The sequence below is a fragment of the Hemitrygon akajei genome, unplaced genomic scaffold (assembly GCF_048418815.1).
Source record: "Hemitrygon akajei unplaced genomic scaffold, sHemAka1.3 Scf000120, whole genome shotgun sequence".
NCBI classification, from domain to species: domain Eukaryota; kingdom Metazoa; phylum Chordata; class Chondrichthyes; order Myliobatiformes; family Dasyatidae; genus Hemitrygon; species Hemitrygon akajei.
Genome location: NW_027332006.1, coordinates 1,114,712 through 1,128,646, shown reverse-complemented (window position 1 = coordinate 1,128,646; position 13,935 = coordinate 1,114,712). Strand labels below are relative to the sequence as shown.

General features: G+C 46.6%; 1 protein-coding gene across 1 annotated transcript in view; it reads right to left on the bottom strand.

Moving 5' to 3' along the window:
* Positions 1-1,257: 1,257 nt before the first annotated feature.
* Positions 1,258-13,935, bottom strand: part of LOC140723590 (uncharacterized) — a 104,275-nt gene continuing 91,597 nt past the window's right edge. The window contains 3 exon segments of the mRNA XM_073038156.1: positions 1,258-2,052; positions 2,054-2,546; positions 3,660-3,677. Of these exon segments, the coding sequence (XP_072894257.1) occupies positions 1,258-2,052; positions 2,054-2,546; positions 3,660-3,677 (1,306 nt within the window).

Below are 13,935 nucleotides of genomic sequence, written 5' to 3'. Positions count from 1 at the left end.
AAGTGACTTGTCACAAGGGGTATCGTCTTCAAATGAATTACCACACCACACCCAGGCAAGGGTTGACACATCAGTGGTCTTCACAGGATACCCCAAATCAGATCCACTCCTATAGCTCAAACAAGGTAACAACCACACATTTGATGTATGCTGAATTGATAATTAACCCACCCTTCTGGGCATAGGAGAATTCCAAACAGTGACCCTTGGCCACTAGTTCCCTGGTTTCGATCCTTCCATCTTTCCTCCTTCGTCTACGTCTGACTCTGAGTGTCTGTGTCCTCAGTTAAAACTAAACAAACTGCGAGCGATGTAAACAAGCTGCAAGTCAGACTGATTCACCTTCTTAATCTCTATCTCTCCCTCTCTCTCGAAATAACAGTCCACAGCAAACAAAACCTAGGGATTCATAACAACGGCCACTCCCCATTGTGAAATGACTGGTATGCCAGTAGTTGAGATGACAGAGTGAATCCTTTCCCACATTCTCGGCAGGTGAACGGCTTCTCCCCAGTATGAACTCGCTGATGTCTCCGTAGTGTGCAAGAGCGAATGTATCTCTTCCCACATTCTGAGCAAGTGAACAGCTTCTTCCCAGTGTGAATTTGTTGATGACTCCGTAGGTCAGATGACCGAGTGAATCTCTCCCCACAGACTGAGCAGGTGAATAGCTTCTCCCCAGTGTGAACTCGCTGATGACTCTGCAGGTGGGATGGATCAGTGAATCCCTTCCCACAGACTGAGCAGGTGAATGGCTTCTCCCCAGTGTGAACACGCTGATGACTCTGCAGGTGGGATGGATCAGTGAATCTCTTCCCACATTCTGAACAGGTGAACGGCCTCTCCCCAGTGTGAATTCGCTGATGACTCTGTAGGTTGGATGGATCAGTGAATCTCTTCCCACAGACTAAGCAGGTGAATAGCTTCTCCCCAGTGTGAACTCGCTGATCACTCTGTAGTTGGGATGACTGAATGAATCCCTTCCCACATTCTGAGCAGATGAATGGCTTCTCCCCAGTGTGAACTCACTGTTGTCTCTGTAGGGTGGATGAATGAGTGAATCTCTTCCCACAGACTGAGCAGGTGAACGGCCTGTCCCCAGTGTGAATTCGCTGATGACTCTGGAGTTGGGATGACTGAGTGAATCCCTTCCCACATTTTGAGCAGATGAATGGCTTCTCCCCAGTGTGAACTCGCTGATCACCGTAGTTGGGATGACTGAGTGAATCCCTTCCCACATTCTGAGCAGATGAATGGCTACTCCCCAGTGTGAACTCGCTGGTGTCTCTGTAGGGTGGATGAATGAGTGAATCTCTTCCCACAGACTGAGCAGGTGAACGGCTTCTCCCCACTGTGAACTCGCTGATGACTCTGTAGTTGGGATGACTGAGTAAATCTCTTCCCACATTCTGAACAGGTGAACGGCTTCTCCCCAGTGTGAACTCGCTGATGACTCTGAAGGTTGGATGAGTGAGTGAATCTCTTCCCACAGACTGAGCAGGTGAACGGCTTCTCCCCAGTGTGAACTCGCTGATGTCTCTGTAGTTGGGATGACTGAGTAAATTTCTTCCCACATTCTGAACAGGTGAACGGCTTCTCCCCAGTGTGAACTCGCTGATGACTTTGTAGTTGGGATGACTGAGTGAATTCCTTCCCACATTCTGAGCAGGTGAACGGCTTCTCCCCAGTGTGAACTCGCTGATGTCTCTGTAGGCTGGATAACTGAGTGAATCTGCTCCCACAGTCTGAGCAGGTGAATGGCCTCTCCCCAGTGTGAACTCACAGATGACTCTGTACTTGGGATAACTCAGAGAATCTCTTCCCACAGACTGAGCAGGTGAACGGCTTCTGCCCAGTGTGAACTCGCTGGTGTCTCTGTAGGGTGGATGAATGAGTGAATCTCTTCCCACAGACTGAGCAGGTAAACGGCCTCTCCCCAGTGTGAACTCGCTGATGACTCTGTAGTTGGGATGACTGAGTAAATCTCTTCCCACATTCTGAACAGGTGAACGGCTTCTCCCCAGTGTGAACTCGCTGATGACCCTGTAGGTTGGGTTGGATCAGTGAATCCCTTCCCACAGACTGAGCAGGTGAATGGCTTCTCCCCAGTGTGAACTCGCTGATGACTGTGTAGTTGGGATGACTGAGTAAATTCCTTCCCACATTCTGAGCAGATGAACGGCTTCTCCCCAGTGTGAACTCGCTGGTGTCTCTGTAGGGTGGATGAATGAGTGAATCTCTTCCCACAGACTGAGCAGGTGAACGGCCTCTCCCCAGTGTGAACTCGCAGATGACTCTGTAGTTGAGATGACTGAGTAAATCTCTTCCCACATTCTGAACAGGTGAACAGCTTCTCCCCAGTGTGAACTCGCTGATGACTCTGCAGGTTGGATGGATCAGTGAATCCCTTTCCACAGACTGAGCAGGTGAATGGCTTCTCCCCAGTGTGAACTCGCTGATGACTCTGTAGTTGGGATGACTGAGTGAATCCCTTCCCACATTCTGAGCAGATGAACGGTTTCTCCCCAGTGTGAACTCGCTTATGTCTCTGTAGGCTGGATAACTGAGTGAATCTCTTCCCACAGACCAAGCAGATGAACGGCTGCTCCTTTGTGCGAACTCGCTGGTGATGCATTAGGTCAGATGACTGAGTGAATCCTTTCCCAGAAATTCAACAGATGATCAGCCTCTGCCCAGTGTGGTGTGAACTGACTGGTGTGTCCACAGGTGGGAAGACCAACTGAATCCTTTCTCACACACAGAACAGGTGAATGGCCTTGCCCAGTGTGAACTTGCTGATGTACCTTCAGTTGAGATGACCGAGTGAATCATTTCCCACTGTCTGAGCAGGTGAAAGGCCTTTCTCCTGTGTAAAATGATGGGTTGCCAGTTGGTCAAATGACCGAGTGAATCCCTCCCCACAGTCTGAGCAGGAAGGATGGTCGATAGGATCCCTTGTTCCACTTCTTAAATATCTAGACAGAGACAACAAAACTGGTGTGCCGTGTTTGTGCTTCCTGGAGACAAATTCTTTCTCATTTTTAACCTGTAAAAAGATTTACAAAATCCATCAATGGGTTTAGGACAACATTTCAGATGAGATTACATGCGTTGCCAAGGTTTGATCTGGTATCACACTGATACAGTGAGGTTCAACACAAGTTAGAAGAGATATCATCTCCTGACTGGGCAGAGTGCTGGTATCTGGAATGACCATCAATTCCCTGATGCTCTTCCTGTCTCTATCAGAAAGGAGCATTTCTGCCATCTCCAATTTGAGCCTTAGTTTGACTCTCTCCATTGGTATTATTCCCCCCCCCCCCGCTGAACTGCATGGGTGCCTGGCCCCACAGTAACTGAAACAGTCTCACGCAAATAGTCTTTCTTGATGTGCATCTGGGATTTTCTTTTATGTATTATTAACTTAAAGTGCCACAGTTATAACGCCATATAAAAAATTCCTTCTGAGATGAATGGTTGGTCCGCACAGCTGTTAAAAGGACTTAGAGTGAATTTTTGTATTATTGACACAGTCATAGAAAATTACAATACAGAAACAGGCACTTTGGGCCATCTAGTCTGTGCTGAACTATTTAATCTGCCCACTCCCATACCCCTACCATCCAGGTACCTACACAAAATGTTGAAATCGAGCTTGCATGCACCGCTTGTGCTGGCTGCTCATTCCACACCCTGATGACAGTCTGTGTGAAGAAGTTTCCCCTCATGTTACCCTTAACATTTTACCTTTCACCCTTAACCCATGGCCTCTGGTTGTAGTTCCACCCAATCTCAGTGGAGAAAGCCAACTTGCATTTACACTATCTATGCCCCTCTATCACAATCAAATCTCCCCTCAATCTTCTACATTCCAAGGAATAAAGTTCATACCAAAGTGCAACAACTCACACTTGTCTGCATTAAATTCCATTTTCCATTTCTCAAACCATTTTGCCAGCTGGTCCAGATCACACTGCAAGTTTAAATGCTTTTTTGGCATTGACTACATGGGCCAAAGAGCCTGTTTCTGTACTCAACTTCTCCGTGTTTCTATAGCAGAGAAGCTGGCCAAACTTGTTTGGAAGGGAAAGCGTAGGAGTGACAATTGAGCAGCAGTGGCTGGAGTTTCTGGAGCAATTCGGGAGCTGAGTGATTCCACAAAAGTGGAAGCATTAGAAAGACAGGAGGACACAACTGTGGCTAAAATGAGAAGCCAAAGCCAACATAAATGTCAAAGAGAGGGCAAACAAAAGAACAAAAACTATTCGGAAGCTTCGAGAAACCAAAAGAAGACAACAAAAAGTCAGATGAGCTCAGTGCATGGAATCATGACTTGTAGTCATTAATGGGTCTCGGTAGCACCCAACAGTCTGAGGCATTTAGAGGAACAAAATATACGAGGCTTCAATTTCTCTTCAAAAGCAAGGTTCCCTGGACCAGTTACCTTCCAACTTTCATTTTGGCAGGCACATACAAACTCTGCATCCTCAAAAATTCACATCTGAAGGCCTCCCACTTACAGGTACTCCTTTGCCAGGAAACAATCTGTCCCAAACCACACTTGTCAGATCCTTTCTGATACCTTCAAAATTGACCTTTCTGCAATTTAGAATCTCAACCCGTGGTCCAGACCTCTCTTTTTCCATATTTACTTTGAATCTCATGGCATTATGATCACTAATTTCTGTCACCAACCCTGATCATTTCCTAACAGCTTATTGCTCACTTCTACGTTGGGAAATCTACGTACTGATTAAGGGCACATTTGACAAACTTTACCCGATCTAGTCCTTTTACATTATGGGAGTCCCATTCAATATATGGAAAGTTAAAATCACTTACTGAATTATCCTTTGTTCCTACGCATGGTCCGCAATCTCTCTACAAAGTTGTTCCTCTAAATCCCTCAGACTGTTGGGTGTAAACAAGTCCCAATAATGGCTACAATATCATAATGCCCTGTCCTGAGCTCATCGGGCTTTCCTACGATGCTTCTTGCATTGTGATATACACAGCTCAGCACATTCATCGCACCATGCTCAACCATTTGATTGCTGACTCTGTCTGAGGTCTGAACAACATCTGACGTGTAAAGAAAACAAACACCCCCTCATTGTCACAAAAACAAAGGAGCTGATTGCGGACTGCAGGAGGAATGGAGACACTCTAACCCCTGTTGACATCAAAGGATCTGGGGCTGAGAGGGTGAACAGCTTTAAGACCCTCGGCATAAACATTACCAAGCATCTCACATGGTCTGTACATACCGGCTGTGTTGTGAAAAGAGCACAGCAGCACCTCTTTCACCTCAGATAAATGAAGAGGTTGGGAATGGGGCCCAAAATCCTGAGGACTTTCTACAGGGACACAATTGAGAGCATCCTGACTGGCTGTATCACTGCCTGGTATGGGAACTGTACTTCCCTTAATCGCAGGACTCTGCAGAGAGTGGTGCCGACAGCCCAGCGCATCTGTAGATGTGAACTTCCCACTATTCAGGACATTTACAGAGACAGGTGTGGAAAAAGGGCCCAAAAGATATTGGGGACCCAATTCACCACAACCACAAACTGTTCCTGCTGCCACCATCCAGGAAACGGTACCACAGCAAAAGGACCAACAGGCTCCTGGACATCATCTTCTACCAGGCCATCAGACTGATTAATTCATGCTGATACAATTGCATATTTATGTTATACTGACTGTTCTATGCACAAACTATTTATTATAAATTACACATTGCACATTTAGATGGAGATGTAACGTAAAGACTTCTACTCCTCATGTATATGTATGTAAGAAAGTCAATTCAATTCAAATCACCCTCTCCACTATCTGTCCTGTCATTCTGGCTCCCATTCCCCCTGCAAATCATTTTAACCACATCAGCACCCCCCTCCACCACACTTGCTCTCGCAGCTCTTACCACGAGGATATTAGTCCCCTTCCTGTTCTGTTCCCCTAACTAATGAATCCCCTATCACTCCTTTGACTTTCCTCTGCCAGGTAATCCCCCCAATACTTTCTAAAGTGTTCCACCTGTTGTTGTGTGGGATAGCAACAAGAGTACTCTGTGATGGCTATTTAACCTCATTTCCCTTCCTGACTCTCACCCAGTTTCCTGTGTCCTGCACCTTGGGTGTAACTCACCTCTCTTCATGTCATATCTATCACCCCCTCCAACTGCTGGATGATCCGGAATTCATCCATTTCCAGTTCCAACTCCTTAAAATGCAGCTGGATACACATCTTGTAGGTGAGGGCATCAACAACACTGGAGGTCTCCCCACCTTCCCACCAATGTCCCCTCTAATTTGTAATGACAAGGGTGCACATAAATCATGTACCGTGTATTTTTTTTTTACCCAGTGACAACCATATAACCATATATAACCATATAACAATCACAGCACGGAAACAGGCCATTCCGGCCCTCCTAGTCCGTGCCGAACTCTTAATCTCACCTAGTCCCACCTACCCGCACTCAGCCCATAACCCTCCACTCCTTTCCTGTCCATATACCTATCCAATTTTACCTTAAATGACACAACTGAACTGGCCTCTACTACTTCTACAGGAAGCTCATTCCACACAGCTATCACTCTCTGAGTAAAGAAATACCCCCTCGTGTTTCCCTTAAACTTTTGCCCCCTAACTCTCAAATCATGTCCTCTCGTTTGAATCTCCCGTACTCTCAATGGAAACAGCCTATTCACTTCAACTCTATCTATCTATCCCTCTCAACATTTTAAATACCTCGATCAAATCCCATGTGCAAAAACGTGTGCACAGTGAATTTTATACAGAGAGGTATTCATTTTCACAGCTAGCAAATCACTGTCGATAAAAACTTTGATCTCCTCTGGCTTGTATAGAGTTCATCTGCACTCTCACACAACCTTTGTAGCAGGCCTATAGCGGGTTATGAAGGATTTTCTCGCCAGAGCTTTTGCACATTGTCCATATGTGACTTGTTTGCTAAATGACGCTTTAAAAAGTCAGATTTCCAAATTTCACTCCACTTCTTCCCATTTGCAAATTCTCCAGCAACTTTTGCATCACCACAATACAGACAGGTAACAGCAGTTTCTGTGTTGTACATAAATATTTCCCTTGAACCCTCTCCAGATGACTGACGGTGATGAACTCGATTATGGCAATGCCAATGAATGTGAAGGGAAGGGTAGTAGTCTGTCCCATTGGAGTCTGGCACATTTGTGATGTGAAAGTTACTTGTTGCCAAGGGCAAAGGTTTTTGATATTACCATGTACCCAGAGTGAATGGGACAAAACATGTTCTCACCTGTAGAAAAGTTCAGAACAGGAGGAGGTAGAACAAACAACACACACACAAAATACTGGAGGAACTCAGCAGGCCAGGCAGCATCTATGGAAAAGAGTACTAATGCTGAGTTCCGCCGGCATTTTGTGTGTGTTGCTTGGATTTCCAGCATCTGCAGATTTTCTCTTGTTACTGATTGGAGGTAGAACAAAGCTAATTTTCTCTACTGCTGATGCAAAAGATTTTGTTCCCTTCCTCCCAGTTCCTAATCCTTGCATTTAGATAGCTGGAGCTCAGCTCTGTCTGAGAGATCCATCGGTTCCCATTCCCTCATCGGCCGGAAGCTCCCCGGGGCCCGTGTACTGATCGTGGGTCTGAAAGAGAGGGAAGAGAGCAGGACTGTTCCGGGATTGCTGGCCACGGTGACCGGATTTCACAGGAATCGTCCTGAAGTCGGTGTTTAATATAAAATCGGAGAGAATCGATCTTACCTGCCCCCGACATTTTCAAGGCCTGCAGGGTACTGCGCGCATGCGTGATACTCGGGGACGTCATCAGCCTGACGCCTGCGCATTTCATCGGTGCTTTAGGGCACTTTAGGCGAAATTTTTAACGCACCGTATTATGGGTAATTAGGGTGCCATTAAACATTTCTGCAAGCACCGGTTCATTGTCCATACCTCATTTTTTTTCGTGTGTATAGAAAAATCAGCAGCTGTTTTAACGCAGAAAGCGGCTCCCATAAACAATATACTCAATACCAACGTGTATCTAATGCCAAAGTAAAATGCAGTTAAAAAACACAGGAGATTCTGCAGTTGTTGGAAATACAGAGACGCACACACACAAAATGCTGGAGGAACTCTGCAGTTCAGGCAGCAACTAAGCAGCGGAGTACACAGGCTAGGCATGCTGAAGGGGCTCGGCCTAAACATTGTCTATTTATTCCTCTTCACATTTTCTGGCTCATCTGTTGATTTCCACTAGTATTTTGCAGAAATTAACCACCTTTTTTTCCGGTCAACCAGTTTCCAAATGTTTCTGATGTTTCTTTTGTAATCATATCCTGCTGGTCTGATTCCTCCTCCTCCTCGTAAACTCTAGACCCTATCTCTCTTTGCAGCCCCAAAGCCCTGACTCAGACTGGCAACTCTTCGGTTTCTGACTCTGCACCATCGAAGATTCACTCGCTAGTCTGCTGTCAGACTTTAGAGGCGCATTGTGTTGCGAGACCGCAGGTTCGCTTACTGTGAGTGTCGCTTTAAGTGTCTGAGTGAGGCGGGGCTGTGACGTCAGACACAAGCTGCGGCAGCCTGAGGGAGCGGGAGCGGGAGAGGGAGAGGGAGACAAGCTGTTGGAACTTCAGCGTGTGAATGCTGTAGGCTGCAACTCTTCCATGCCCAAAAGGTTGGGTTGATCTGATCATCGGCACGCAGTGCACAACGGATGTGTGACTGTCACTTCGTATCATCCATATGTGTGGATTTGCTGGAGTATCCTGTGGTATCACTTTTGTTGGCCCTTACCTGGAATCGGGGTGTTCTGTGCTAACCACTTGAAGACGATATTCCTGTGACTGTCACCTGGTGATATTCCTAAGAGGATTTCGGAACTAATCGACGGATAAGATCTTCAGCGACTGTTGTTTCGTTTACCCAGCGTGGAATGTGTGTGGAATTCTTCGTAATTGCCTTCTCTCTAGACGTTCGTGTGGATTTACAAATCTCTCCTATCACTCACTTTTTCCGTGGATTACTGAACTTTTCTATTTTACCATCTTAAGACTTTAAGCATTGTTTCCCAAGCTTGATAGTTTGGGAGCTAAATATACGCACAAAACTGTTAACTTCTGTTTATTTCATTTAATCTTTTATATTTGGAGCAGATACTAATGAAGATAGTGGTTTTAACATCGAAACCAGACTCCGTTAGTGATCTGTTGCTGCTGCTATGTAACAAATCCAACAACCCAGCTGCCTGAGGCACAGTCCTTTAAAATTGGTGAAAATGACCCAAAACGTTGAAAAGAGCAGGGAAGAAGGCGTTTAACCAACCTCGTCCAGAGCCCTGAAGAACGACACAACCACAGTGAGCTCATCGTTTTATTCAGCCCGGAGAAAATCATGCAGGAAATTCATGCAGGTGTATAAGCTGATGAGAGGCATTGGTCGTGTGGATAGCCAGAGGCTTTTTCCCAGGGCGGAAACGGCTAACACGAGGGGGAATAGGTTTAAGCTGCTTGGAAGTAGGTACAGAGGAGATATCAGAGCTAAGATTTTTAAAGCAAAGAGTGGTGTGTGTGTGTGGAACGCACTGCCAGCGACGGTGGTAGAGGCGGATACAATAGGGTCTTTTAAGAGACTCTTAGATAGGTACATGGAGCTTAGGAAAATAGGTGGCTATGCGGTAGGCATTTTCTAAGCATTTTCTAAGCATTTTCTAGAGTAGGTTACATGGTGGGCAACCTGTCATCTCAGGGAGAGTGAGAGGGGAACGGCAAGGGTAGATTTTGATATTCTGATATGGGACAGAAATATGGGCAGGGACCAGATGGGCCGAGTGGCCTCCCTAATTTGCTTCGTGAGTGTGGTAGAGACAATAAGTACCTGAGACACGGGACTTGATACAGAGCTGATTTATCTTTCACAGATCCACAATATTAAACACCAGTCTAGATTAAGACTAACATCAGCAGAACAGACTCCTCCAATGCTCAGTGACCAGGGTTCAGTCCTGGGTGCGATGAGCAGCCGCAAGAACTGCAGAATCTGACAGTAACAGTCCCTCATGAACCTACAGCTGCCTTCAGTCACCGTGATGGTTAAACATTTAACACAGGACTCCGCCTCTCGCTCATGGACATGTAAGACACAGTCGATTTCTGTCCGCCATGAATCTCTCCCTTTTCAGACTTAAACTTTGAACTTTCAACTTTATTCAATGGGATCTGTAGAGCAACAGTTATAATTATTGCCCCGAGAGAAACAGAGGATTCAGGCGCTGCGTTATTTCCATTGGTGCGAAGCGATGTCAATTACTCATTACACCCAATAGTACAGGCGAAACAGCCGAGAGATCATCTCCCCCGCTTCCTCGGCGGGATAAACCTCAAAGTAAATGTCCCGCTTTTTGATTTCTTTCCATTTCCCTCCGAGGGAAGTTGGGGGCGCTTCTGAAGCGTCTCCTGCGGCCGGAGTCTGATGTATCACCGAGAGGTAGGAGGAGAACACTTGGCGGATCGGCTTGTTGCTGACTCCCCGGGGACGGAGGGAATGAACCCAGCAGGGGAAGGAAGGGGGTGCATTTTATTGGAAAGATGGAGTGATGGCGAGCAGAGGGATTCACCAAATTGGGGATCAAACCGGCAGTCTATCGACCTACAAGTGGGGCCAATGGTCCGAGCAAAGTGGGGGGCGAATGGACCAGTCCAAGGACTTATTGAATGACAGGACGGTTTGGAGGGGCCGAATGGTCTTCGTCTGTTCTGGTAGTCGGTCTGTTTAAAGACCCTTCCTGGGCCTTTAAGATGTCCCAGTGGGTGTTGTAGGGACCAATACTTGGAACCCAGTTGTTCCCAAACTGTGTCCACTATTTGGCTAAGAGACCAAATCCAACATTTCCAAATCAGTTATTGACACAAAATGCATCTTCATAGAAACCGGACTGCACAATTCCGGCACTTCTGCCCACAATGCTGGTCCTTAACTTAGAAATTACCTAGGGTTACCCATAGCCCTCTAGTTTTCTAAGCTCCATGTACCTGTCCAGGAGTCTCTTAAAACACCCTATCGGTTCAGCCTCCAACACCGCCCCCGGCAGCCCATTCCACACACTCACCACTCTCTGTGTAATAAACACTTTCCCTCTGATGTTAGTCATTTCAGCCCTGGGAAAAAGCCTCTGACTATCCACACGATCAATTCCTCTCATCACCTTATACACCTCTATCTGGTCACCTCTCGTCCTCCATCGCTCCAAAGAGAAAAGGCCGAATTCACTCAACCTATTCTCATAACGCACACTCCCCAATCCAGGCAACATTCTTGTAAATCTCCTCTGCACCCTTTCAATGGTTTCCACATCTTTCCTGTATTGAGGCGACCAGAAATGAGCACAGTACTCCAAGTGGACTCTGACCAGGGTCCTATATAGCTGCAACATTACCTCTTGGCTCTTAAACTCAATCGCACGGTTGATGAAAGCGAATGCACCTTATGCCTTTTTAACTACACAGTCAACCTGTGTAACAGCTTTGAGAGTCCTACGGACTCGGACCCCAAGATCCCGCGGATCCTCTACACTGCCAAGAGTTTTACCATTAATACTATATTCTGCCATCATATTTGACCTAACAAAATGAATGACTTCACACTTATCAGTGTTGAACTCCATTTGTCACTTCTCAGTCCAGTTTTGCATCTTATCAATGTCCTGCTGTAACCCCTGACAGTCCTCCACATTATCAACAACACCCCCCCCCCCAAACTTTGTGTCATCAGCAAACTTACTATCCCATCCCTCCACTTCCTTATCCAGGTCATTTATAAAAATCACGAGGAGTAGAGGTCCCAGAACAGTTCCCTGAGGCACACCAGACATACAGACAGATATCCTTTATTGATCCCGAGGGAAATTGGGTTTTGTTACAGTCACACCAACCAATAATAGTGTAGAAATATAGCAATATAAAACCATAATTAAATAATAATAAGTAAATTATTCCAAGTGGAATAACACTCCGAGGGAGGAGTTGTAAATTTCGATGGCCACAGGCAGGAATGACTTCCTTTGACGCTCAGTGTTGCATCTCGGTGGAATGAGTCTCTGGCTGAATGCACTTCTGTGCCTAACCAGTACTTTATGGAGTGGATGGGAGTCATCCACTAGTCCACCAGTAATAGACCACTAGTCACCGACCTCCATGCAGAATATGACCCGACTACAACTACTCTTTGTCCTCTGTGGCAAGCCAGTTCTGGACCCACAAAGCAATGTCCTCTTGGATCCATTGCCTCCTTACTTTCTCAATCAGCCTTGCATGGGGTACCTTGTTAAAGCTCATCTGAAAATCCAAGCAAACAACATCCACTGCCTCTGCTTTATCTATCTTGCCTGTTATTTCCTCAAAATATTGCAAGTGATTTGTCACACATGATTCCCTGCAAAGGAATTCTGCTGACTTTGTCCTACTTCATCATGCCTCCCCAATTACAGTACCCAAAAAACTCACCCTTAATACACCCGAACATATTCCTGACCACTGAGATCAGACTAACTGTCCTATAATTTCACTGGACAACAATTTTGTTTTTTCAAAAGTGTTGCTTCCTCAGAATTTTTTTGTTTATGATAAACAGCTTGAAGATTAACACGAATATAATTTAAGACTACTTGTATCACGCAGGAATTTGGAAAAACGACAAATTAACTGTTATTGAACATATTGTCTTTTATTGCATAATGGTGCTGCTGCTTTGCATAGTGCAACCAAGTAAAAAATATTTTGTTAATGATTTTCATTCGTACTCAGTGTCTGAGTCTTCTCGCTTAAGTGCCCAACACTAATTTGCAGCACACGAGGAGGAAGATGGGGAATCTGTCTGCAGTGAGGGGTTGGAGGGAGACTCTTTTGATAGCGAAACAGTGGACATCCTCACCCCTCCTGAGAAATCCTCAATTATACCTGTGAAGGAGATCAGAGAGTTCATTCTCACCTCTGAGGGTGCAAAGCATCGGCCTAAACTAACCTCGCTTCGCTGGTTTAGCATGCCGAGGCTGGTGAAGTCCCTGCGAGTCATCCTCAGACGGAAGGGGAAGGGGAAGAGGAATGCTGTGTCGGGGAATGACAGGCGGCAGCTGAAATCCTTTCTGGATGACCTGGTGAGGGACATCAGAGAGGGAAGCAGCCTCGTTCCTTCGGGAGACGGTGGGTCACAGGGTGGCGTTGGCACCACTCGGGCCCGGAAAGCAAAGAGCATTTTTGCTTTCTTTCTGGATAGTGCGACTGAGGGCGCCTCCGCTCTCACTGGGAAGGGTACTGGTGCTGAGGCCCAGTCTGTTCCCAACATGAAGCTCACTGTAGCTGGTCTAAATTTGAATGGTAGCTGGGGTTATCTCTGAAGATAAAACACTCTCGCAGTCTTCAGTGATGGGAGGTATACGGTGAGTTTCCTGTAGGGAACCCATACCATCCCGGGGGACGAGTCCGCTTGGCTCCTGGAGTGGCAGGGAGGGGTCTACATGAGCCACCTCAGCTCCAGCTCTAGCGGGGTGGCGATCCTGTTGGCCTCGACCTTCCAGCCGGAAATGGTAAAAGCTCAGGATGTCGAGCCTGGCCGCCTGCTCCATCTGGCTGTGCGCCTGGATGGTGTACCTCTGCATTTCATCAACGTGTATGCCCTGAGGGGCGGGGTGATGCGGATGCGCCTATTCCTTATTCCGTCAGCTGTCCACTCTACTGAGCTCCATGGATCCTGGGGGTGGGGACATCAAATGTACCTTCGAGGTGGGGAACCTCTGCAGTCTCCAGCGCGACACAGCGTCGGCAAAGAAGCGAAAGGAGTTAGTCGGCCCCTTTGACTTGGTGGACGGCTGGCGGGATCTACATCCTGACTCTGGAGCCTGCTCGAGAAGGTCTAGAGGGTGGAGATTCC